This window comes from Ornithorhynchus anatinus, chromosome 14 (assembly GCF_004115215.2).
Source record: "Ornithorhynchus anatinus isolate Pmale09 chromosome 14, mOrnAna1.pri.v4, whole genome shotgun sequence".
Lineage (NCBI taxonomy): Eukaryota > Metazoa > Chordata > Mammalia > Monotremata > Ornithorhynchidae > Ornithorhynchus > Ornithorhynchus anatinus.
Genome location: NC_041741.1, coordinates 834,859 through 859,795, shown reverse-complemented (window position 1 = coordinate 859,795; position 24,937 = coordinate 834,859). Strand labels below are relative to the sequence as shown.

Below are 24,937 nucleotides of genomic sequence, written 5' to 3'. Positions count from 1 at the left end.
GCAAGCCTGTTTCAATTCTGTTCACAGCCATGTCAACGTACCTCTTAATTATTAAGACCGAGCTGCCTGGCGCTATTGCGGAATTCTTAGCGGGAGACCACGCTGGGTAAGGGGCAGTGTTTTGTGTATGGCAGAAAGCAACATGTAAACAACCCCAGCTTGTCTAAAAATGCTAAATATTTGTTCGACTCCCTAGAAAGCAACGGATTTCCTTTTAAGTTTTTGCAACACGCAAAGTCGTCCAGGCCCGGTTTCCAGCTCTTCCCGTCCCGGGAGAGCAACGGACTTGAAAAAGAAGAGCAAAGCCCTGCAAATTGTTGTCAGGTTATTATTTCCCAGCGTCCTCAAACCACAACACACAAACCGGCAGGCATTCCAGTCAAAACGTCCCCTTGCCTCGTGCCCTGGAATGCCGGCCGAGGCTCCGGGACTCGGTTTCGATTTCGCCCGGCTCCTCCGCAGAGGAGCTCTGCCCCTGACCGCTCTGGCTCCACGTTTGCGTGGCAGCCGGCGGGCGCCGGAGGGGCAAGACGACCTGGGTTCTAGTCCCGGCTCCGCCACTTGTCTGCCGTGTGACCTTGGACAGGTCACTTTTAACTTCTCTGTGCCTTGGTTAATTCATCTATAAAATGGGGATTGAGAATGTGAGCCCCACGTGGGACAGGGAGTGCGTACAACCTGATGACGTGTCTACCCCAGCGCTTAGAACAGCGCCTGGCACGTAGTAAACACTTAACACATATCTTAAAAAAAAAAAAAGAAGCCATTGTCGTGGGAAGCCGTGGCTGTGCAGGACAGACCCAGACACCCCATTGGGACCCAGGAGGGACTGGCCATTGGTTCGATCTTTGACAGCTTTGTTGACGCCACTTGGGCTTGGGTTTCGGCCATCGCGGCTGATGGCTTTCAGAAAGATCTCCCGGCAGCGTAGTGTTGACTCCAGCGTGTGTGTATACGTGTATACGTTTACGTAGATGCGGGCCTTGTGTCAGAAGACAAACAGCCCCCCAAGGGGACCAAACTAACTTAGAGTGGCCTTTTAAATTCATGACTTTCGTATTCATTTTCCACTTTCACTTTCAAAAATTGGCTCCATTCTCCCAGAACGGATAGAGTTCACAGCGTTGGTTTGGCTCTTGGAAAAACAAAGGACCTCTGAGGTGCCCGTCTTCAAGCGGACAGATTGCCTCCCGAGTGTGAGGTCACCTTTCAGGCCGATGCCTGTCTTTTCTGTCTCGAAAATAGGATGTTTCACTCGTCCTTAATAACCGCTATGGGCAGTGGGCGCCTTGGAAACCTATTTTGTAGCTTTGGAACTAAGCTGCTGTCATTTATGAGATTTTCTTTCTTTGCTTGCACATTCCACTCCAGAGTGAATGCCTGCCTCTGGACCTGCCCAGACCTTAGATCCAAATCCATCAATCAGTGGTATTTATTGAGCGCTTACTCTGTGCAGAGCACGCTACTAAGCTCTTGGGAAAGTACAGAGCGGAAGAGTTGATAGACACATTCCCCTGCCTTCAAGGAGCTCTGTGGCCTGTTTGAAGATTTTTATCAAGAACAAGTTCAGAGATTTAGACAAGGCACCTAAATGCCAATCGGTGCCTCCCCCTTGGATCCCACTTCCAACTCATTTTGCGAGCCACAAAATCCAATCAGCTGTTTATTGGGTACCTGCTGTGGGCCGAACACTGAGCTAAGCACTTGGGCGAATACGGTGGAATTAATAGGCGTGATCCTTGTCCTCAAGGAGCTTACACACAGTTTTGAGGAGGAGGCAGACACTAAAAGGAAGCAGTAGGGTATAAAGATGTGTACGTAAGGGTGATGTGTGTATGGACGTTATGTATGTATGCTTAGGTCATGCCGGAGTGGCAGTCGGGGGCTGGGGAAAGAATAGGCTTCAGGAAATGAGCCAATAGGGAAGACCTCCTGGAAGAGAGGTGACTTCAGAAGGGCTTTGAAGATGGGGAAAACTGTAGTGTGCCGCACGTGCAGGGTCCGGGAACTCCAGACGAGAGAGGGCTTGAGCAATGGGTCGGGGGGAGAGAGATGAGAATGGGGCCCGGTGAGTAGGTTAACCTGAAAGCAGCAAAGTGTGTAGGCAGACTGGGAAGAGGGAGGGGAGCAAGGACAGGGACCGAGAAGCCGCATGGCCTGGTGGAAAGAGCCCGGGCTTGAGGGACAGAGGACCTGGGTTCTAATCCCAAATCTGCCACTTGCCCGCTGGATGAACTGGGGCAAGTCACTTAGCTCTGGGCCTCAGTTTCTTCATCTGCAAAATGAGGATTAAATGCTTATTTTCCCTCCTACCGTGAGCCCCACGGTGGGACAAGGATTGAGTTCAAACTAATTAACTTTTATCTCCACTGGGGCGTAGAGCAGTTTCTTGGTACATAATACACCCTTAACAAATGCCATAATTAGGGTGTTATTAGCGGGAGAGAGAGCTGATGGACTCTGCCTTAAAGCCGCCGGTCCAGGGTTTCTGCTTGATGTGGAGAGGAAAGGGCAACCATTTGAGGTTATTGAGGAGGGGAGAGGCTAGTTAAGATCTCAACGATCTTGCGTAATTGTGGTTTTAATACATGATTTTTTAAACAGGAATGCTTCACACGATTATATTCGTTTTCCAGGATTCATACTCGAAGGCAGATTTGTTTTCTGTTTGAATTAGGCAGGTGTAATTTCAGAGTATTAAATAGAACAGTCTACCCTTCACATTTTTCTTTTCAGTGCAAAACACCCAACCTTATTTCGGATTGACTTTTTTTTAATGAACAAACCATTTCCCTTTCAAGTCTGATTTTTACAAAGTATCCAGAGATGGAGAAGCTAATCAAGTTTTAACACTTTTCAGCAAGCGACAGGGAATGTCTCATTGCCAGCCAGCCAGCCAGCAGGCCTCTCCCTTTTCCCACGGAGCCATTGGTTTGTCATGCAGTTAGCCGGCGGTTTTCCTTTAGCTCGATCGATAGGGCATTTGCCGTGCTCCCCTCTCCAGGCTCACTTGCCCGCAGACGGAATTAAGGATGTTGGAAGAGATGCGCCTCTCTGCCAGGTGATCTGGGAGAACACCTCCCCCTCCCTTCGTGAAACGCCCAGCTTTCCGATTTTCCCGTCCGGGAAGACTTAGTGTAACGCCAAGGATCTGAAGCGTTCAGGTTGTGTTCTTTGAAAAGCAGCAGCGGGAAGAGAGGCGGTCTACTCATTCTGACCTGTTCTCGTCAGCTCCTTGAATCTGAAACACCGGTCACGTTATCGAAGCGTTATCATTTCAGAGCTGGCTCGCAGTTAACACTGAATGGTCCTGCCAGGGGGATTGATGGAGACAATTCCGTTGTCTTGCTTTCGAGTTCTCTAATGGATAGAAGATGCAAGATCCTAATTTAGAATGCATGGTCTCTAGTCCTATTCCGGTCACGAATGAAATTGAAGAAACTTCTAAATAAACCTGGTCTTCATTAAAACGTGGAGAAAAGACCCTGCCCCGGGGCTTCAGGCATAGGGCAGAGCAGTAGCCTCACGACACCTAGCTGCTCCTTTCAGTTTCAGACTTGGGAAGTTCCTACTGAGGATGTCAAAGACGCTCAGGCCCGGCAAACTCCCTCGGTGGCAGGAAAGCCCTTTTCTGGTTGTTCTGGTGCTCGGGGCTCCCATCGTGGCACTTTGGGAGAATAGGAGCGTGGCGTACGGCTCCTTCTCACCCAGGACAAGACCATTTCCGGAAAGGTTGCCATCTGCATTTAGCAAGGTGTCTTTCCAGTAGCGCAGCGTTTCGCGGGCTGTCACTTCGTCGCTCCCCCATTCCTGTTGCTTGGGGGATGCCCGTGGCCTAACTCCATCCCTGAGCATGAAGGTTCCCCGAAGCCCTCAAGGGACTGACTGAGCCTCCGCGCAGGAGATGGAGGTGGAGGAGGAATACGGTGCCAGAAACAGCCAACTTAGCTTATAGTGCCTTTTTATGGGAAAGCCAAAGAGCAGGGTCCAAATCCACATGTTGGAAAAAGCATTTGAAGTCTTCCGGGGCCCGGGTGGAGAGAAGCCTGTGCAGTCTTCCCAGTGCCACCACCATCCTCCCAACGGTGCTCCCCGGCTGCGGTGCACGCAGCAGGCCGAAGGTCATTCCCGGGGTGCTGCGGCCTAGCCCGGCATCTAAGCCAGTGCCGGGGGAGGGTGTCCCTCGCTGGGAGGGGTCGCGCTCGGACCCTGGGGCTTCTTTGCCCTGGTAATCAATCAGTCGTATTTATTTATTAAGCGCTTAATGGGTGCAGAGCACTGAAAGTAAGGACTTGGAAGAGTACAGTATAACAGAGCTGGTAGACACATCTCCTGCCTGTAACAAGTTTACAGTCTAGAGGTTGGGAAGGCAGACATTAATCTAAATAAGTTACGGTAGCAGGGAGAGTGCTGGGAAGAGGCACGGTTCACGACTGCTCCAGGGGACCCCCCGTCTCCCCGCTTCTGCCACCAGAGAGTGCCCGCTGCCCTGTCGGGGACAGGGTGGCCTCCGGCTGCATTTCCTGGGCCTGGACACGTCTTTGCTGACCCTCCCCTCTCACGCTCACACACGCAGGCGCGCCCATGGCTGATGTGGCCAGGAACAGGACCTCCACCCCCTCCCTAAGCCCCCAAACGTGGGCCTTAGAGCAGGAGGCCACCCCCACCCTAAACAGACTCAGCAGTCCCCCCTTGGAGCCGAAAGAGTTGATTTCTCCAACCCGCCGGGCTTGCATCTGAAAGCTCTGGCCCCTTCCTCCTCCCGGCCGGCCCCTTGGAGTCCAGGTCACTTCCAAGCAGCCTAGGCACACCCGCTCTGCCCGAGAACACCTCACCGTCCGGGAATGCCGGGAGCTCCGTCGGAACCCGTCTTCCCCGGAGGTCCCTAGTGTGTGAGGAGAGAGTGGATTTGAGTACTTCTCAGCCGGGCTAAACTGTAATTCACTTTCTCATTAGGTCTTGGTACCTCGACGGAAGAACCCTGCTGATAATCATATCCGTCTGCATTGTTTTCCCCCTCGCAGTGCTCCCCAAAATCGGTGAGTGATTTCCGCCAAGAGCCCCTTGGTTTTGGCAGTCACTCCTCTTTGGGGGATTCTGCGCCTCAGCGGAGGCTGCTCTCAGCGGAAGGATGTGAGGATAAAACCCTTTGCCTAGTTACCGTAATTACTGTCATTATTGCTGTGAATATTACATAATAGGTTATCTGCTAAGATCTCACCGTGTGCCAAGCACTGGGGTCCATGCAGAATAAACAGATCAGACGCAGCCCTTGTGCCCCAGGGGGACCCACATACTGCAAGGGAGGTAGAACAGAGGTCTGTTCCCCATTTTACAGAGGAGGAGAGAGAGGCTCAGCGCAAGTGACTTTTCCAAGGTCACCCAGGAGGTCAGTGGCGGAGTGGGACTAGATCTGGGGTCTCCTGCCTCGCCGCTCCTTGCTCTTTCCCCTACCTCGACTCACGCTGTGCCCTTAGTGGTCAGCCGGCCCCGGTTCTGCCATCCTAAGCCCAGTTCCCAGTTCCCCAGGGGAATTGAGGCAGATATAGGGAAACCGTCGCTTTGAGTCGTGAGCGCTGTCGTGGGAACGCCCCCAGCCCCTCCGGGTAGAGAGCTGCGGCAACCCGTCCTCATCGCTCTCCTCATAAATTGCTTTTTACTGTTATTTTACAGGCTTTCTGGGCTACACAAGTAGTCTGTCATTTTTCTTAATGGTATTCTTTGCTGTTGTGGTAAGTGTAAAATGGCAGCCCATCCCCGTCCTGCCCTGTCTCAACTGGCCTTGGGCTGCAACTTTCTTTGCAGTTCCGTGTCTCCTCTGCAGCTCCGGGCTAGAGCACCTGCACGCCTTTTCTCTCTGGGGCTGGGTCTTCTCCTCTCTCCGCAGCAGCTCTGAGCCAGAGCGGCTACGAGTCTCCTGTCTCCATTGGGTGACTGAAATCCTCCTGTTCCTTCTCCTCTTTGCATGGCTTTTCCTCGGGTGGAAAAAGGTTTTATCGGAAGACGTTGCAGATCCGGTGCCTGTCTCCCGAGGAGGTTCCCCCCGTCTCCGGCTGCCAATAAGTAAAGAGTTTGGATGCTAAAACTCCTTCCTCAAGGAACCCTGAAGGGCCAATTAATCTTCTGAATCCTTCGCGACTAAACTGGCAAGAATGGGTGACAGTTGAGAGTCATTAGGCTTCAGCGGGTGAAGGGTTTTGGTCCTCTGAAAATTAGGGCCGCTAAAGAGATCATCTTTATTTTCCCTCCCTTCTCAAATTGCAATTCTTTCCACAGCCCCTCAGCCCTTATGTGCGTATCCGTAATTTCTTTTGTTTATTTTAATGTCTGCGTCCCCCTCTAGACCTAGTTTGTGGTGGGGAGGGAATGTGTCTACCAACTCTTCCAAATGCTTAGTACGGTGCACCCAGTAAGTGCCCACTAAATCCCAGCAATTGATTTCCTTGGTTTCCAGTGGGTGGATGCACAGGACAGCGAGCCCGGAAGAAAGAGCGTATCTGTGCTAAGACAGTTGGTCGCGTTCCCTGTGGGTATCTAAGCTATGGCCCAATAAAGAGGGGAGGAACCGGCGACTCCCTGAGCCTGTGCGTTTACCCGCGTTGGGAGGTCATTCCAGAAGGGACTAAGACGAGCGGCCAGGTGCATCCCCAGAGTATTTCCTTCGCCGTATCCCTCCCCCCAACCCCCGCTCATCGCGGACGACAGGCCGATCCCAGGCTTCTCTGCCAGCCACGCCTGCATCCCAGCAGGCAGCCCGGGCCCAGTGGGTCCCGCGGGCGGGAGCCGGGGCTAAAGGATGGTTGTCTGCAAGGAAACGTTGGCCTCTTCTCCCTGCTCGAGAGCAACGCGGAGGGCGTGTTCGACGATGTAATGTAGCTTTTCCCAGTTAGTCGCTCGGAAGCAGGCGAAACGTATCGGCGGGGAAGGCACGCCCCACAGGTTTCTCAGCAGGCGTTTTGATCACAGCCGATCCCCTGTAATCGGATACAGAGTCGTCCCGGAACAGTCATGTGGAAATGATCCCCTCGCTCTACATTTGCAGCAAAGATGCCCAGACCATCTGTTCAGATTTGGGCCTGTGAGCAGAGGTTTCATTTGGCCCAGAGGAGGAAGAGGAACACTGAAGTCCACATTTTTTTTTTAAAGAGAATTTACGTCAGATTTCTCCCGGTAGCTCTCGACCTCTGACCTGGAGGTAACCGGAGGGCGGGAAGACCAAGTGACGGCCACCTCGGGGGGGGGGTTTGGAGGGACGATTCCGCCGTCATCGATTTCTCTCAGTCGGCCGGACATTTGTAATTCCGGACACCCGTTCTCTCTACCCCAGGCTGCTCTGTCATTTTCTCTTTGGTTTTCTTTGACCGGGAAAGTTTCTTCGCCAGGCTTTGCCACCACTGAACATGAAAGACATGACCGGTTTCGCTTTAAAGTTAACTCCAGATTCCAGGAGACTGTAACTTAACTTTTTTTGTTAGGTATTAGTTTGTCTCCTTTTTCGAAACAGCAAGAGCCCCATCTGCCTTGCCATCATTCTTTAAATCCTTCAGGGAGAAAGGGAGAAAAGAATCGACAATATGAAAGTGGATTTTCCAGAAAATCCCCAACATTTTCTCTTCTGCCTCCTTTTGTCTGCTCTCAGCCTAGTCCTCCCCTTCTCACTGGCCGTCTCGCTGTTCTTTCCCTAAGAGCTCAAGTAAGTCTTTTTTTTTTTTGCAGCAGTTGTTAAGCGCTTAGTATGTGTCAAACACTGTTGTAGGTGCCGGGGTAGATACAAGTTAGTTTGGGCACAGTCCCTTTCCCACATGGGGTTCACAGTCTTTAGTAGGTTCTGCCACTTGTTCCCGGCTCTGCCACTTATCCCGGCTCTGCCACTTGTCAGCTGTGTGACTGTGGGTCAGTCACTTCACTTCTCTGTGCCTCTCAGATCCCTCATCTGTAAAATGGGGATTAAGACTGTGAGCCTCACGTGGGACAACCTCATTACCCTGTATCTACCCCGGCGCTTAGAACAGTGCTCTGCACATAATAAGTGCTTAACAAAAACCAACGTTATTATTAGGAGAGAGAACAGGAGAACTGAGGCATGGAGAAGTGAAGTGATTTGCCCGTGGTTTTGCAGCAAGGAAGTGGCAGAGTCAGGGTTAGAACCCAAGTCCTCGGACTCCCAGGTGTGTGCCTTTTTCACCGGGCCACACTGCTCCCCTCAGGCAAGACCCTTTAGGTCTCCTTCCCTTCTCGCCCTTCTGGCCCCCGCCGGTCCCTCCCCCACCTCTGCTGCTCAGGATAGCACCCTTCATCCCTCCCCGTGGATCCCTGTCAGCCACCTTTCCAGGCCAGTCCAATGCTGCCCCAAGCTTAACAGCCGGTCAGGAGAGACGAGGGCACGGCCACGGTCCTAGGACTGGGGCCGGGGCTGCCAGGCTACCGAGCAGGCCAGAGACACCATTGTGCACATCAGTCTCTCCACTTGGGCGACCATCCAAATAATTCGACTTCTCAATGAAAAGGCCCTGTAAAATGTCAAAGCGGCCTTCTGCCCACTCCCTTCCCACCGGCTTAGTTCTGCCGGGTGAGGAGGACGCCGGTCCTTAACGTAATGAGAGCTGCTCTCCGAACAGGTGAAGTGGGCTCGCGTGGCCACTTGCTCTATCTCGGCCTAGAATTTGGTCCCGGACAGGAATGTAGTTTGCTTAGGACTCCTCCGCGGAGTTGCCACCTCTTCTTCCTTTTCCCGGAGGTGCCGGGCCGTAGCCCCAGTGGCCCCTTAAGCCCGGAGCCTCCACGGAGAGGGTGACCCAGCCGTGACGGAGCTAGGAAAGGGCCGGCTCAGTGACAGGCGGGATCCTGAGGGATTTTTGTTGGTGGTTTCCAGCGGGGAGCTGTGGTCCGTCGTGTAGGGGACGCTCGGGACTCCCTGATCAGCCCACCCCAAGCCCGGGGGAGCCTGGGTGAGAGGAAGCCAAGTTTCCCCGTCCTCCTCTCAGGCTCCAGGGAGAGCTGGGAGGGGGTCAGGGAGCATAGCAACTCCGACTCTATTCCCTTGGGCCGGCGATCGGGGGGGCCGGCTTCCTCTCCAACACCTCGAAGGAGGAGGGCGGCCCTCTTCTAGTGCCTCTCCCCCCCCCCATCCCCGGGTGGCACTGCTGATGGTCCCCTCCTCAAGTCTCCTCGGGTCCCCTCTTCTCCTTCCAGGTGATAATAAAAAAGTGGGCCATCCCCTGCCCCTTGCCACCGAACGTTGCCGGAGAATTCTTCCAGGTAACGGTCCCTCCGACCCCCCTTTCCTCCTCTCTGCTGGGAAAAATCGGGGCCTCTTTTTGTGATTTTTCTCTTTATCATAGCAAACCCCTTCATTTCCAAAACGGTTTGGGTGCTAGTCCGTCCCATATCTCCCCGTTGTTTTCAGTCGGCCCATCCATCGGTCAGTATCTCGATTGGAGCTCTGACCGCAGTGAATCCGTCCTCGGTGATCAGTTAGCCCAGAGAAGTTGTACACACAGGCTCCTGATCGCCTTGCTTCTTCTCTCTGTCCCGTCTCCCCCACAGATCGCAAATGCCGTAGATGAGTGTAAGCCGAAACTCTTTCATTTCTCCAAAGAGGTGGGTGCGTTGCCATGGATTTCGTGTTAGATTTTTGGCATCTCAGTTCCAAGAGGCTTTGGGGGGAGGCTGGCTCCTAGGTAGACATCATTTAGAACCGGACGGGCCGTCGTGAGACAGGAGTGGGTGCCGCATCAGCCTCCTCGCTGACCTTCCTGCCTCCTGCTCCTCCAGGCCGTACTTCACTCTGCCTCCCAGTTTATTCTCTACAGAATCTTTCTGCGCACGTCTCCCCATTCTTCTGAAACCCCCAAAGGTCGCCCATCCTTCTCGGCATCAAGCAGAAACCTTTAATGCCCTAGATCTGTTCTCTCGCCACTACCTACCTTTGCTGCCCGCCCACTGCAACCCAGCCCCAGTACTCGGCTCCTCCAGTGCCAACCTACTCCCTGTGCCTCCCTCTCGTCTCTCTCGCCGTCACCCTCTGGAACTCCCCCTTCAGAGCCGACGGACCGGCGCTCTCCCCGTCTTCAACGCCGAACTAAAATCGTATCTCCTCCAGGGAGCCTTCGCCAACTGACCCCCTCCCTCCCTTCCGTCTCCTACTCGCTTGAGTCAGTCTGTACCCCTTAAGCACTTTGCTCCTCACCCCACCCCTACCCCCACCACACTTAGGTAAACTGTAAACTGTGGATTCCCCTACCTGTAATTTATTTTAATGTTGGTCTCCCCTAATAGACTGTCAACTTCTCGAGGGCAGGGATAGCGTCTACCTACTCTGTTGTACTTTTCCAAGTGTCTAGTACAGCGTGCTGGACGAAGCAAGCCCTCCATAAATGTCATTGATGATGTACACACTAATGCCCTCTCTGCTGTGCTCTCTCTCCTTTCAGAGTGCCTATGCCCTTCCGACCATGACCTTTTCGTTTCTCTGCCACACTTCAATACTGCCCATCTACTGTGAGCTTCGGAGGTACTTGAAACCCGGGGATTTCCCAGAGGGACCAGGTGTGCCTTTCCCAGGCAGCAACGTGGGAAGCGGGGATTCTCTCAGGGGTTCGGGACCCTTCTCCTCTGGTCTGCCCGGGGTCGCGCGTGACTCCCCCTCCCGTCGCTGGGGCCGAGGATGTTGACGGGAGGTGGCCGCGGTGAGCAGCTCTCCCCGTTGGATGTCGGGGAGCCGGGGGAGGGGCTGACTGGGGGATTCCTGGGGCCTGTGGTTCTGCACGGCCTGGTCGCGGGCTTGCTCGGAGGCCGGGGAATCGGCCTTACGGCCTCTCGGAGCCCCTCCCAGCTCTGCCTGAGACTTCCCCTCCGGCCGTCTGTCTCGTAGCCCGTCTAAGAGCAGGATGCAGAATGTCACCAACACCGGGATCGCGCTGAGCTTTCTGGTGTATTTCACCTCAGCCCTGTTTGGCTACCTCACTTTTTACGGTACGATCTTGGTCACGTCACCTCGGGGATGAAAAGCGGACCCAGAGAGCGGGGGTATTAAAGTCTGTCTCCCCCTCTAGACTGTAAGCTCGTTGCGGGCAGGAAACATGTCTACCGGCACCGTTGTATTGCACTGTCCCAAACGCCTAGTACAGTCCTCTGCACACAGTAAGCACTCGAGAAATACCATCGATTGATTGAGAGGAGGGAGCCTGAGAGCTCTGGAAAGTTCTTCTGGGCTGTGGGTTCGAGTTCAGGACTCCAATTCCAGGGATGGGACCGTGTGTCATTTCCTCCTCTTGGGAAAGAGACCTCTGGGGCCCAGGAGAAGTCAGACCGTTTTGGTCTGGGCTCCGTGGAGCGAAGATGAATCTAGACTTCGCTGCTTTGTGGGGGCGGGGAGGACTCCAGACGTCGGGAGGAAGACCCTGCCCAGTTATCGATTCCCTCGGAGCTCTTTAATGTGATTTTTTTTGTTGTTTTTTACAGACAAAGTGGAGTCAGAATTGCTCCAGAGTTATAGCAGATATTTGCCTCACGACGTTGTTGTCATGACAGTGAAGTTATGCATACTATTTGCCGTGCTTTTGACAGTACCTCTAATCCACTTCCCTGTAAGTACCGTTAAAGGTTTTGTTGCTTGGTGTAGTGGTTCCTTAATATGGCAACGCTAATTCTTTGCAGACAAGAACGTTTGAGTCACATCTAGTCTTGTATATCTTATTCATTTGTCAAGTGATTGATCAAAGGCCTCATCCTCGCATATGGTCCCATGAAAGCACAAAAATAACAGTGAACCACTAAGTTAATTTGTGCTTTTTGAGATTAAGTTTAGATTTAAGCTATCCCGCAGCATTGTTTCTAATTTAAAGAATACCGTACTTCTGAAGTTGGGTTTGTGGAAGAGGGGGATGATTTTTTTTTTTCCCCTCAAATTCTGTATTCTGTTTTCAAAAGAATGTGCATGAAGAGGAAAATTCGAGTCAGCAAAAATGGGCTCCCGCTGGGTTCTCATAACTTGGCCTTCTCACGGAGATGATAGTTTGGTCTCAGCCAAAGCACGGAATCTGTTGTCCCGTGGCCGCGGGGGTTGAGGGGCAGAACGGATCTTCCCTCTGCCCTTGGGTCGGCACCCCGGGGGAATCCTGCCGGGTGGCAAGCGTTTTCGGGCTCCTGCCACCCAAGGGGTGACGAAGGCGGTGAGAGCTTGTTTCCCTGGGTGAAAGAGAGCAAACCAAATCCTGTCAGTCGATGAGAAATGTGCCCTCCTTCCCTGAGCTACTCTCTTCCGTTCAAAACCCCCCGTTTTCTCACCTTTCACTTTCCAAAATGCAATTAGGCCTTATTTCATCTGCGGGGAGAAAGGAGCAGATTCTTAGGGTGTGTCAGGATTAAAGCGTCAGTTTGGCATGACTTTCCCACCTGAGAGGGGCCGGAGAATGTGAAGAGAAGCTCCTTGGGCGGAGGACACCTTTTAGGGAGCATTTCTTCAGGCCGGCTGGGCGGGACACCCCGGAGCCGGGCGTCCCACGGGTCAGCGACGTGGAGTCGGGCCCCCTCGTAAACAACATCCCTCATTGCGCCACGCAGGCCCGGAAGGCTTTGACGATGGTGTTTTTCACTCACCTCCCCTTCTCGTGGATACGCCACGTCCTCATCACCCTCGCGCTCAACGCTACCGTCGTCTTACTCGCACTGTACGTGCCCGACATCAGGAACGTGTTCGGTGCCGTCGGTAAGCGCCCGCATCCGGGCCCCCCCTCCCCGATCCCCTTCCCACCCCTCCAGCTCCCGAGCCGGATCCGCCCGTCCCCGGCCCAGTGGGCAGCCTCGACTGCTCTCTCTCCCCGCCAGGCGCCACTACGTCGACCTGCCTGCTCTTCGTGTACCCGGGACTCTTTTATCTGAAACTAAGCCGAGAAGATTTTCTGTCCGGGAAGAAGCTTGGGGTAAGTTGGACTGGCCCCCTGGGTTCCTCCGCCGAGAAGTAATCGCCCTCCTTCCTGCTGGTGCCGCCAGACGGGAGTGTTCGGGGGAGGTTCGGGACGGGACGGGCTAGATCTGGGCAAGGTCGGAGAGTCACGTACCGTGCGATGCAGTGCAGCCCTTTGGGAAGCCTCCTAGCCGGGGAAGCGGCACGGTCTAGTGGGACGGGAGTTATAAGTCGCGGGTTCTAATTCCAGCTCTGCTGCATTTCTGCCGTGAGACCTAGGGCAAGCCACTTCACTCCTCTGGGCCTCTGTTCCGTCATCTGTAAAATGGGGATTAAGACTGTGAGTGAACCCCGTGGGGGACAGGAACTGTGTCCAACCTGATTAGCTTGGATCTACTCCAGCGCTTAGAACGGTGCATAGCACGTGGTAGGTGCTTAGCAAAAACCACAATTTATTATCATCACTATTATCATTATCAGACTGTGGTTCCGTCAGCCGGCCCCGCGGGGTGCGGTCCGTGCGTCGCTCTTCCGGGAGTGTGGCTCCGGAGCCCCCGGGCTGGGCAGCTTCCCAGGCCGTGGCGCCTCCAGCTCCGGCCCGACCCCGACCGGAGCAGCCGTTCGGCCCCGGCCTAGTCAGTGTCGGGGCCGGGGTGGGATCCCTCGGGATCGTCCGTTCGAGTGGGCCGTCGTTAGCGGTCTTCGGTGGGCACCGCAACTTGTGGGTGCAGGGTTCCAGCTGCCTCCGCCTCGTACCCCTCTGGGACGTCTCCTGGCTCCGCGGCAGTGGAAATGCCCAGTCAGTGGGCTGACTGGATCCGAGCGGCCTCCTGAACCGGGTTTCTCGGGTGCCGGCGGCCGAGGCCCCGGGTAGACGACGGCCCTGTTCGGGCGGTCGGTCGATAGTGTCGACTGAGTGCCTGCTGTGTGCCAAGCGCTGTGTTAAATGCTTGGGGGAGTCACTGTCCTTGCCCTCGAGGAGCTTCCAGCTCTGAACCTCCTGAGACAAATGCGGAGGGCCTGCACCGGGAATTCGCCGTAAGGGCCACATTCCCTACCCAAGTGAAGACGGTGGGGCTCCAGACCGCCGCGGCCCTCCCCGGGCGCAGGAGGAGCCGCACGGGAGGAGCCGCAGTGTACCGCTTCCCCTGGGCACTTCCGGGCCCTCGGCAAAGAACAGAAAAGCCCCCAGGACGTTGAGAGGCGGAGAGAGAGGCAATGTGGCCTAGTGGAGAGAGTGTAGGCCTGGGAGTCTCAAGGAGCCGGCTTCTAATCCCAGTCTGCCGTGCGACCTTGGCCAAGTCACTTCGCTTCTCTGGACCTCTCATCTGTAAAAGGGGGATTAAAGACTGTGAGCCCCGCGTGGGACATGGACCGTGTCCAACCTGATTATCTTGGATCTACCCTAGCGCTCAGTACAGTGCCCGGCACGTAGTGAGCACTGAAATGCCATAAAAAAGAGAGAGAGAGGCTAGTTTGCCTTTCCAGAGTCGGCTGTTCCTTCTCCGAGCCGAGAGCCAACGTCGGCCAGGGCTCCTGGACGGTCTCTGCTCTTCCCCTGTTCTGCAGGCCTGCCTGTTGCTTGTCTTCGGCGCCGGCGTGGGCACTTTCAGTCTCGTGGTCATCGTCAGCAACTGGGTCGTCAAGTAGGACAAGCCAGCCACCGCTCCCTGACCAAACAAACCACCCCCACCCCCCCAGCCCCGGTCCCGGTGACTACCACGATGACCCGGCCACCCAGCAGGAGCCTCGGGCCCCGCGCCGCCTCCTCCCACGACCCTTTCTCTTACCATTTAACGTTTGTCACACTGCAGACAGGGAGTGTGGCTCAGTGGAAAGAGCCCGGGCTTGGGAGTCAGAGATCGTGGGTTCGAATCCCGGCTCCGCCACTTAGCTGTGTGACTTTGGGCAGGTCACTTCACTTCTCTGTGCTTCAGTTCCCTCATCTGTAAAATGGGGATTAAGACTGTGAGCCCCAGGTGGGACAACCTGATTAGCTTGTATCCCCCCCCCAGCGCTTAGAACAGTGTTTGGCACATAGTAAGCGCTTAACAAATATCATCATCACTATTATTATTATCTTCAACGCTGACACCTTTCTCGCCCAGGGCGTCGCTTGACGAGAAGCCAGGCAGGCTGTCCTTTTACTGAATGCCCAAGTGGCCGCGTGGCCCAGTGGATAGAACACAGGCCTGGGAGTCAGAAAGACCTGGGTTCTAATCCCGGTTCCTCCGCCTGTCTGCCTTGTGACCTTGGGCAAGTCACTTCACTTCTCCGGGGCCTCAGTTACCTCATCTGAAAAATGTGGATCAAGACTGTGTGCCCTGTGTGGGACGGGAACTGCGTCCAACCTGAGGAACTTGTATACTAATAATAATGATGGTGGTATTTGTTAAGCGCTTACTACGTCTCAAGCACCGTTCTAAGTGCCGGGGCAGTTACAGTGCCTGGCACATAGTAAGCGCTTAACAGATACCATTTTAAAAAACCACTTCATAATGGAGCCAAATCTCCATAAAATTCACATCGTGATTTCTGTTACTTATCGAGCACCTGCCGTATGCCGAGCACCGCAGGAGGCACCTACTGTGTGCGGAGCGCTCTCCCGGGTGCCTATTTCCTGTGCCTGGGAACTTTCAACGGGAAGTAAGAGACACAGTAATGTCAAGTGACATCCCCTCTTCTCAGAAAGGAGTATTATGATATCAGCAGACAGTACAGGACCGTCGGTACTTGCGGCACCAAGCCTCTGTTTATCAATACCTCATCTTGGCACGCACGGATTCTTAGGGTATTCAGAGCTGAAGTCAGAAACCGTCGTGTACGTCCCGTGAACCTCTGCCTACTCCTCTTTGTGAAAATAAAATGTCGTTCCGATCCGTGGGCCGAGTGGTAGCGTGGGCGCCGCCCATCCCGCCTCCCCTTGGCTCCATCGCCCTTGTCGTGCAGGCAGCCTCCCCAGAGGAGTCGCGGTGGGTTAATGGCTCCCGGGCGGACGGAGCCCAACCTCCGCGCCAGTGGTGACGGGGGGCCTGGCGGGGCCACGGCCGGCCGGATCAGGCCCCAGTCAGACGCGTCCGGCACCCCCGGCCTCTCCCACCGGTTTGAGGGTTTCGGGGCGGGCCGCGGCGGACGGGAAGGAGGCCCTGGGTCCGTGGCGCTCCCGGCCCCCCGCGTTCCTCGGAGGGCGGTGGTGTGGGAGGGCCAGCAGCTGACTAAAGGCGGGCACTGGGCTCCACCCGCCAAGTGCTGATTTCTCACCAGTTTCTCATTTGCCAGTTCTTGTTTTTACAAACAACTCAACACGGCCACGAGAGGCGAGGACGGTGAGCCTCAAATTGCAGATGGCAGATTGACCAGATGCTGTTCGGTGGGCCCGGGGGCCTCATCTGATCGGCAGGAAACTACCGGAGCCGCTGAGAAGAAAACAGTGAGCGACTGTGTATGTGGGAAACCATTCGGCCCTGCCCACGCGTGGGCTTTCCCCCAGGCTCCCCCTCAGTGGAACCCCAGGCAACGGTTAAAAAACCACACCTTCAAGACTCTCCCTTCTCTGCCCTGGGAAATGCTGGGCCGCGGGGCAGGCCGTCGGCATACCCAAGATGGCATTTCTCAGAGTTGGGAGGGCCCTTCCAGCCGGCTAGAGGACGACAGCATGGGCTAATGGAAAGAATATGGGCCTGAGAGTCAGAAAGACCTGGGTTCGAGTCCTGGCTCCGCCACTTGTCTGCTGCGTGATGTTGGGAGAATCCCTTCTCTGTGCCTCAGTTACCTCCTCTGTAAAATGGGGATTAGGACTGTGAGTCCCAGGGATTGTGTCCAACCTGATTATCTTGGTTCTACGCCAGCACTTAGTACAGTGTCTGGCACGTAGTAAGCGTTTAACAGACACCACAATTATTATGCACTAGGATAGATACAGGTGTTTTCCAGACAAAACGGAGGGAAATCTCCCTTTTCAGACACTCTCCTTGGGCGCAGACGGCTCCACTGTGGAAAATCCTTTCAGGACCAATAGAGGACCGCAATCAAACTGGGTGGGAGAAGCCTCCTCGGGTATAAGATGTTGGACAGGAGGGCTTCGGAATCCAAATTTAATTGAGAACGGGGCCAGGCCCAGCATCCTCCGACGGTGCGGAGGAACCCTCGCGGGAGAGAGCCGGGGGGTCTCAGACATTGCCCAGGGAGCTGCTCGGCGGGAGTGTTTGCTTTCGAGCTGTCGTCCTCCCCGGCAACGGAGACGAGACAGGCTTCCGCAGGAGTTTTATGAGTCTGCGAGGACTGGGGCCAGGATTTTCTAGATGCTGAGCTGTGGACCTCGGAAACGGACGGATCCCCTGGATCGGGGCCCTCTGCCATGGGCGTCTGCGGGAACGCTGGTCTGCACGAGTCTGGTGAATCCGGGACTTGGGGGGGACGGGAGGTAGAGAAGCCTTAGTGGATAGAGCACGGGCCTGGGAGTCAGAAGGACCCACGTTCTGATCCTGGCTCCGCCACTTGCCTGCTTTGTGAACTTGGGCAGGTCACCTCACTTCTCTGGTTATCTCAGTTATCTCATTCGTAAAATTTGGATTTAGTCCGTGAGCCCTGTGTGGGTCGTGGACTGTGTCCAATCTGATTATCTCATATCTACCCCAGCACTTAGTACAGTGCTGGTGTATAGTAAGTGCTTAACAAATACCATTTTTAAAAAAAAGTTTCTAGCTGGATGCCTTTCCGTCTGTGGGAGACTGGAAAGCCTAGAGTTCTTGGGTGGAGAAAGAGGTGGCGGGGTGGTTAGATGTTTCAGGTCAGTTTCAGAGTTGGCTGTGGCTAAAGCTTTTCCAGCAGGCGCAGCGGGACGGTGCCCGGACCGGGCCCGTGGTCGGGCCAGCGGATCAAAAAAGCGCGGAGGACTTTCGGCGGGCCAGGCTGTGCCCCCCGGTCACCGCCGCCAGCGCCTGCCCACCGCTGCTGCCCTCCTGGCAGCTGGGTTCCCAACCACTCCTAAGACCAGATCCGAGGCGGTCAGCCCGGCAGCGACGGGGTCGGCCCACCGGTGGAAGCCCTTCCTGGGTACCGCCCGTTCCCGCGTGCCACGCTCTGCCCGCCAACCCTGGAGGGGCACCTGGAGCTGTCTGCGACCCGTCCGTGTTCCTGCCCCAGATGGACGGGCCTGGCCGGTCGCTGGGAGCCGCGGGTTGAGGTGCTGGCTCCCTGGCTTCGTTGCCCTGCGCCCAGGCCTGAGGGCTCCCAAATCGTCTGAGGAATCCCGAATGTGCTCCGATGAAATGACTGCCCCCCCCCAAAACACCGAGTGTCCAACTCAGCCAGGGCCACGGCAAGGGAGGTGGCCGGATTCGGGCCTGCCGTGGGCCTGTGCTGTTGGATCTCTGTTGCGTTCCTCTTTCCCCTGGAGTTTTCCGGGAATTTTCTGGTTGCTGCGACAGTTCAAAAAAGGGAAGATCAGGAAAAACTAGTGGATGCGGGGGACAGGATGGTGGCGAGGGAAGGTGATAGGATGGGGGCAGGATGATTGGTGGACAGGATAACAATCGACCGCCCCCAACTTCCGCTAACCCCACAGCTGCTGGCAGGAAAGGAAGGCACCTGCCTGAAGAGGGGTTTCAGAAGCTCCCCAAACCCCTCCCCTGGGTTAGAGACAAAAGCCACCCACCCCTTTCTTCCCTCTGTTACCCTAGTTATTTGGACCCCGGTGGTGGCATATACCGAACGCCCAGTGAGTGCAGTGCACTGTGCTGAGTTCTAAGGGAATCCGCAGGAAGCAGGAAACACATAGCTCATTGCCCAAGTCATTTTCAGTGAAACTTTATTTTTTGGCGGGGGCAGGGGAGGTATTGGTTAAGTGTTTACTATGTGCCAGGCACTGTACTAAGTGCTGGGATAGATACAAGGTAAATCAGACTGGACACAGTCAATGTCCCAATTTGAGCTCACACTCTTAATCCTCATTTTACTGCTGAGGTAACTGAGGAACCCAGAGAAGCGAAGTGACTTGCCCAAGGTCCCACAGCACACATTTAGCGGAGGCGGGATTAGGATTCAGGTCCTTCCGACTCCCAGGCCCGTGTTTTATCCGCCAGGCCATGCTGCTTCTCAAACTTACTGTTGACACCGTCTCCTTCCCTGCCTACAGAACGACCCCGGGTGGAAGACCTTGCAATGAATATTCCTTTAATGAGCCGAATGAGGTTAAGTTGTTAGGAAGTGTCTTACGTGAAGGTATTCGAAGCTGATTCCTGACAGATACTCCCCGCTGCTGCTCGGGGTGCAGCCAGCTTGTGGACAGAGCTGCAGGCTGACCTCTAATGTGGCCTAAATTAAGGCCGGAGGATCCCACGTGTTGGCCAGCCTGCGTGGGGGCTCCCAGAGATTCTTTGCATTGGTCACGGTTTTGACGTATCGATCGCCAATCCGTTGCAGATGTCGGCGGGAACGCGGTGCACGGAAGGGGTCAGCCCGAGGGACACCCCTCCCCGCCCTGCACTTGGGATGTGAAAACTTAAATCGCCGCTCCACCTCCCACCCCCTGCAAACATTCCTGGTCCCGTGCTGCCTCAGACAGCTCCCACGCCCGGCGTCCACAAGGCATCTTCCCACACCACCTCACAGAGAGCTCCTGGACCCAGGGTCCACTAGACGGGGATGGGAGGGACCAGGCCGAGCGCTGGTCCGATTTTCTCTGTCTCCCGACCCGGGTTGTTCCGGGAGCACCCTTCGCTCTTGGGTGACCCCGTGAGCGTCCGGTACGATCCAGCCAGCGGCCGCCAATTTGCAGATTCCACCTTCTCCAAAAGTCAGGCGGAGGTTGGAGGCTGGCAGGGACCTGGAGCGGTCGTACGATCCCTCCCCCTACTTCTGCGTGGGGCAAATCCAACTCATTCAACGCAGCTGGGTCTCGGCCCTATCTATCCGTCCTGCTGCTGCACCGTCTTCTTCTTCCCCACCCCTCCTGTCCCTACTATGGCCAATGCTGTCCATCGATCAATCCTATTTACTGAGCTCTTACTCTGTGTGGAGTACTGTACTTAGTGCTTGGGAGAGTACAGTATAACAATAAAGTAGCGTCGGTAGACACATTCCCTGCCCACCGTGAGCTTGTCATTGCCAGAACTGGTGGCTCTGGTGGCCGAGGCCCCTACCAGGCACGAGAGCCTTCCCTCAGCTGAGGCCCGGAGATGAAGCGAAGGTGGAGCCGGTCACCTGGTCGTCGTGTTCCGGCCTCTCCGGCCAGTCAGGCCCTGGGGCCCGGGAAGCCGCGGCTGCCCCGCCGAACCCCGCGTCCCCGGGGTCCCACCCATCCTGCTCGAGTTGCAGCGGGCCTGCCTTTCCCCGTACCCCCCTCCCCAGTCCAACCCCTGCCCCGGCTGCGAGCTGAGGGCCGGAGCCCAATGGACTGGAAGCTCCAACTCTATACTGTAAGCTCACTGTGGGTAGGGAACGTGTCCGTTACATTGTACTCTCCCAAGCTCTTAGTACACAGTAAGCGCTCGATAAATGCGATCACCTGCCCGACTGAGCCCGGAGGTCCGAGGGTCGGGCCCCGGTCGACTCCGTGGCCTGCCGGCTTCGCGGACCGGCTCAAGAAGCCCCGTGGTTCCCCGGCTGTTTACCCTGAGCCGATTGGGATTTCCTGTTCCCGACCAGAAAGGAGATTCGAGGCTCTCTGCAATCAGATGGTTGTTTTGAAACCGTGTCCTGATGAGTTCAATGTAAATTAATCAGAGCAGCCTGGCTGCCATTTCCCCTAAATCACCGGAGACGGAATGCCCAGGCCCCCGGCCCGGGCGGCAGCTGCTAAGGGATCGAGGTTTGCCCCACCCGTTGGAGCGACTGGGAAGCATCTGGGCCTCTGCCCCTCCTGCCCCGTGCTCACCTCCGCCCCCGGTTGTACTCTGGATATCTCTATCCGGATGTGTCTCCGGTGGTCCGGTGTGGGCTCGCGACAGGGTCAACAGGCCTTCCTCCTTTTCCCCTAGAGGGGATTCGAGTCCCTGGGTTCGAGCACCGGGGGACGGGCGAGGGCTCTGGAAGCTATTTCGGGGGAGAGGGCAGAAGTCGGAGAGGTCCCGGAGGAGAAGGGCAACCTGAACGTTTGCAGCCCAGCGCTCATCCCTTCCCCCACCAATCCTCCTACCTGCTTCTCCCTTCCCGCTCCACCCGCCCCACCCCGGCCCCTGCCGTGGTGAAAAGCAAACTCTGGACACCGTCCACTGATAGTGCCCACAGCTGTAAAGGCCAAGGAGAAGGGTCCCCATTTTAGAGAGGGGGAAACAGGGGCATTGACAGGCAGAGCTTCAGACTCACCTGCAAATCCGGCCCGTTGGACCGTACTCCTCGAGGGTGGGGATTGCGCATCTTCCCTGTACTTAGGACAGCGCGGTGCAGATGTTCAGATGCCCAGTTTAGGGGGTGCCGCCAACAGGCGCCTAATTTGGTACCTTTCTCTCTATGCAGTAGGTGCTCAGTAGAGTGTGCTATATTGAGAAGGATGAAGCAGAAAAGTGACACGATCCCTGTTCCGGTGGGAAGTGACAAGCATAAATTTCTTAAAAAAATAGAATACCCAAAATAAATTCTTGAATGTTCAAGTGAAAAAACACCTCTGCAAAAGTGCTAAGGTGAGGTCCAGGAGTGATTAGTAGGCCAGTTTGAGTTGGGGTGTTGGGAGTTATGTATTTTTTAAATGGTACTGGTTAAGTGGGTACTATGTGCCAGGCACAGTTGCTAAGGACTGGAGTCGATACAAGCTGATCGGGATGGACACAGTCCACGTCCCACACGGGCTCACGGTTTTCCTCCTCGTTTTACCGAGGAGGTAGCGGGCCCATAGAAGTCGAGTGACCTGCCCGAGGTCACACGGCAGACAAAGGGCAGATCCAGAATGAGAACCCAGCTTCTTCTGATTCTCAGGTCTGTGATCTACCCATTAGGCGTAACTGCTTCCAAGCCATGGGGTGGGCTTTGTGGAGGAGGTGAGTTTTCAGGCTATTTGAGAAGGTGGGGCAAGCTGCGGATCTCTCAAGTAGGTAGAGGAAGGGAGGGAGCGAAGGGTGGAGGTGGGAAAGTCAGTCAATCGTATTTATTGAGTTCTGTGTGCAGAGCACTGTACTAAGCGGTTGGGAGAGCGCGATATAACAATAAAGAGGTAGGCGCTTACACTCGAGAGCTTGGAAAAGCTAGGTTGGCCTGGGGAGGAAACCAGAGGGGGTCGGGCAGAAGCCGGTGAAGAGAAAAGATCAGTATTCGGGGGTTGGGGGGCAGGTGGTGGACAGCCTTCCCCCCCCCCCCCCGACCAAACTTTAGGGGCAGGGATGTGGGAAAACCCAGGGACCGTTTCGAGGAGGGAAGAGGCGCGTGCCAACCGACGCTTCAGAAACGAATCCGTCTGCAGCGTGGATGGCAAGGAGAGGTTGGAGTCCGGGCAGGGGGGTCTGACCACAGCATTGACCGGGGCGATTGGTGGTGATGCCTGTTTGGAGAGGAAGGGGCAGAACCGGGACATGTTGTGCGGAGAGAGTTGGCAGAATTCGGGAGTAATAATAATAATTATGGTATTTGTTAAGCACTTACTACGTGCTGGGCATTGTACTAAGCAGTAAGTAAGTGCCCAGCCCCGGACTTTGCGTGTGGTAGGAGCCCAGTCTAGCGCTCTGCACTCAGGAGTGAGGTAAATATTGTCAATCGATCGTCAATAAATAAGTTGTATTTACTGAGCGCTTACTAGGTGCAGAGGACTGTACTAAGCACCTGGGAGAGTACGATACAGCAGAATTAGCAGACGTATTCCCTGTCCATAGCAAGCTGATAATTTATAATCTAATTATGTAATTTATAATATAATTTAAAGAATATATGTGCGTAAGCGATCTGGAGCTGAGGACGGGGCGGATATCAAATGCCCGAAGGCCACAGATCCCAGTGCATAGACGACACCGCCGAAGGACGAGGAAAAGAGTCCGAGCTAGAACCCAGGAGTCCCGATCGCCCGAGCCGAGTCCCGATTGCACGTAGTAAGCGCTCAGTAAATAACCGGCCAGCCCCGTGTGGGCTCGGCAGCGCTGAAGGGACTAAGTGGGGTGGGCGGAGGCTCGGGGTCGGCGCTTTGAAGTTTCTGGGCGCTGAGGTGAAGAGAGTCACACCTCGCCAGTTGCTGTTTATTCCCGGCTTTCCTTGCTTGACGGTCCGGTCCGGCTGCGGGTTCCTCTGCACCTCTGCTGCCCCTTGGGAAAAAAAAAACCCCAACAAAAACAAATGGAGCGGGAAGGGCCAGAAATCCACTTTCAAAGTAAAATAGAACTAGAGAGAAGAAGACCCCCCCCCCACCAACGCTTCTTCCCTCCAGAGCAACAGTAGAGGAGAAGATTCCTCCCTCTTATTCCTTCCTCTCATTCATTTTTCTCTACTTTTGGTTTTCCAGTTACAGCTATTCATAGGCGGCAGAGCAGGAGTCCAGTACAGCGTTCCACGTGCAGCCGGCGTCCAGGACAGCATTCTGCGAACGGCAGGCATCCAGGACGGCATTCCGCAAACAACAGGTGTCCAGGTCGGCGTTCCGCGACCAACACGCGTCCGTGACAGCGCTCGGCGGACAAGAGGCTCTCAAAAAATACCGATGAGGATGATGGTGAAGAAGGACCTGGTTACCTTTTGCACTGACCAGGTTGGTGAGTGTGGAAGGGAGGGTGTTGAGCTGGTGGGCCGTGGTTAGGGAGCCGAGGACAACGATCGGGCAACGGAAGGCAGTGATTGGGTAGCAAGCGAGGGACAGTGCTTGGACGGTCAGTCAGTCATATCTATTGAGCGCTTACTGTGTGCAGAGCGCTGTACTGAGCACTTCGGCTGGGAATTGAGCGAGGCCCCCTGGAGAAGCTGGGATCTCGGGAGTCTGTGAAGCGGGGAAACTGCTGTGGTCTGGCAGATTTGAAGAGGGGCGGAGGGAGTTCCAGGCCAGAAGAGGGGCGGGAGCGAGGGGTCCACTAAGGTCCCGACCCCTGAAGAGAAAGCGCTCCCTGACTTGGACGCCGATCCCTGCGGCAATTTTATTTATGTCGGAAATCATGAGAGATGACGTGCAGTCACATTCGGGCTTGTAACCCAATCGCTTGCTCCGGGACGTCCTGCTAAGATTTATGTGGAGACAGAGGGGCCTGAAACACTTTTGTTCAAGCAGAGAAAGGAACGCAAACTGGCTGCTGCCGATGGGAATCTCGCTTGCGTGTGGCATTGTAAACGGGGTCATTTAATAATGTTGGTATTTGTTAAAGCGCTTACTATGTGCCGAGCACTGTTCTAAGCGCTGGGGTAGACATAGGGGAATCAGGTTGTCCCACGTGGGGCTCACAGTCTTAATCCCCATTTTACAGATGAGGGAACTGAGGCACAGAGAAGTTAAGTGACTTGCCCACAGTCACACAGCCGACAAGTGGCAGAGCTGGGATTCGAACTCATGAGCCCTGACTCCAAAGCCCGTGCTCTTTCCATTGAGCCAGGTTTGAAACGGGCAGCGCGTAGATGGGTACACTGGAGGAGCCCAGCACCTCCCATGCCGCAAGCCCCACCGGATCCCCAAAATCCCAAAGAAAGTCTACCACCCCTCACCCCGTCCACTATGTCCTCGCGTTGGTGCCCGCCGTCGTCATCACCGTCGCCGGTCAGTCAGTCGTACTTATCGTGTGCAGGGCTCTCTACTAAGCGCTTGGGAGAGGACAGTACGGCGCCCACGTTCCACGGCAGCTCCGAATGAGACAGGGCTGTCCGGGGGGGAGGTTTTTACGGGGGCGGCAGACGTCTTCGAGAGAGTGTCGACCGATCGTCGGGCCCCGAGAGGAATCGGTGATCGCCAAGGGTGCCGCGGCTGGAGCTGGCACGGTCACACCGCGCCTCCGTCAGAGCCCCTCCCCGAGCCCACTCGGGGATGACAAGGAGATCTCCTAGGAGGAGCTGGATGGTGCCACGGGAGGAGCGCTCCCTATTCCGGGCCCCTGTGAGGTTTTGGGGCCCAGCCCAGTGTCTTAGCTGGGCCTGGGG

The 24,937-nt window shown here is 55.5% G+C and overlaps 1 protein-coding gene across 5 annotated transcripts in view; it reads left to right on the top strand.

Moving 5' to 3' along the window:
- Positions 1-24,313, top strand: part of SLC38A6 (solute carrier family 38 member 6) — a 43,885-nt gene extending 19,572 nt beyond the window's left edge. The window contains exons 6-17 of one of the 5 annotated variants that reach the window (XR_003764342.1): positions 28-106; positions 4,957-5,039; positions 5,674-5,732; positions 9,193-9,258; positions 9,547-9,600; positions 10,434-10,513; positions 10,874-10,974; positions 11,464-11,588; positions 12,565-12,709; positions 12,829-12,923; positions 16,187-16,349; positions 23,328-23,417. Coding sequence is in view for 4 of the 5 variants with exons in the window: in XM_029078976.2 (XP_028934809.2) it covers positions 28-106; positions 4,957-5,039; positions 5,674-5,732; positions 9,193-9,258; positions 9,547-9,600; positions 10,434-10,513; positions 10,874-10,974; positions 11,464-11,588; positions 12,565-12,709; positions 12,829-12,923; positions 23,328-23,618 (1,178 nt within the window). In the remaining variant the exon portion in view is untranslated. Of the gene's footprint in view, positions 1-27; positions 107-4,956; positions 5,040-5,673; positions 5,733-9,192; positions 9,259-9,546; positions 9,601-10,433; positions 10,514-10,873; positions 10,975-11,463; positions 11,589-12,564; positions 12,710-12,828; positions 12,924-14,476; positions 14,783-16,186; positions 16,350-23,327; positions 24,212-24,273 lie in introns of those variants that run through there. The other 4 variants (XM_029078978.1, XM_029078979.1, XM_029078976.2 and 1 more) reach the window with 4 other exon arrangements.
- The last annotated feature ends 624 nt before the right edge of the window (positions 24,314-24,937 follow it).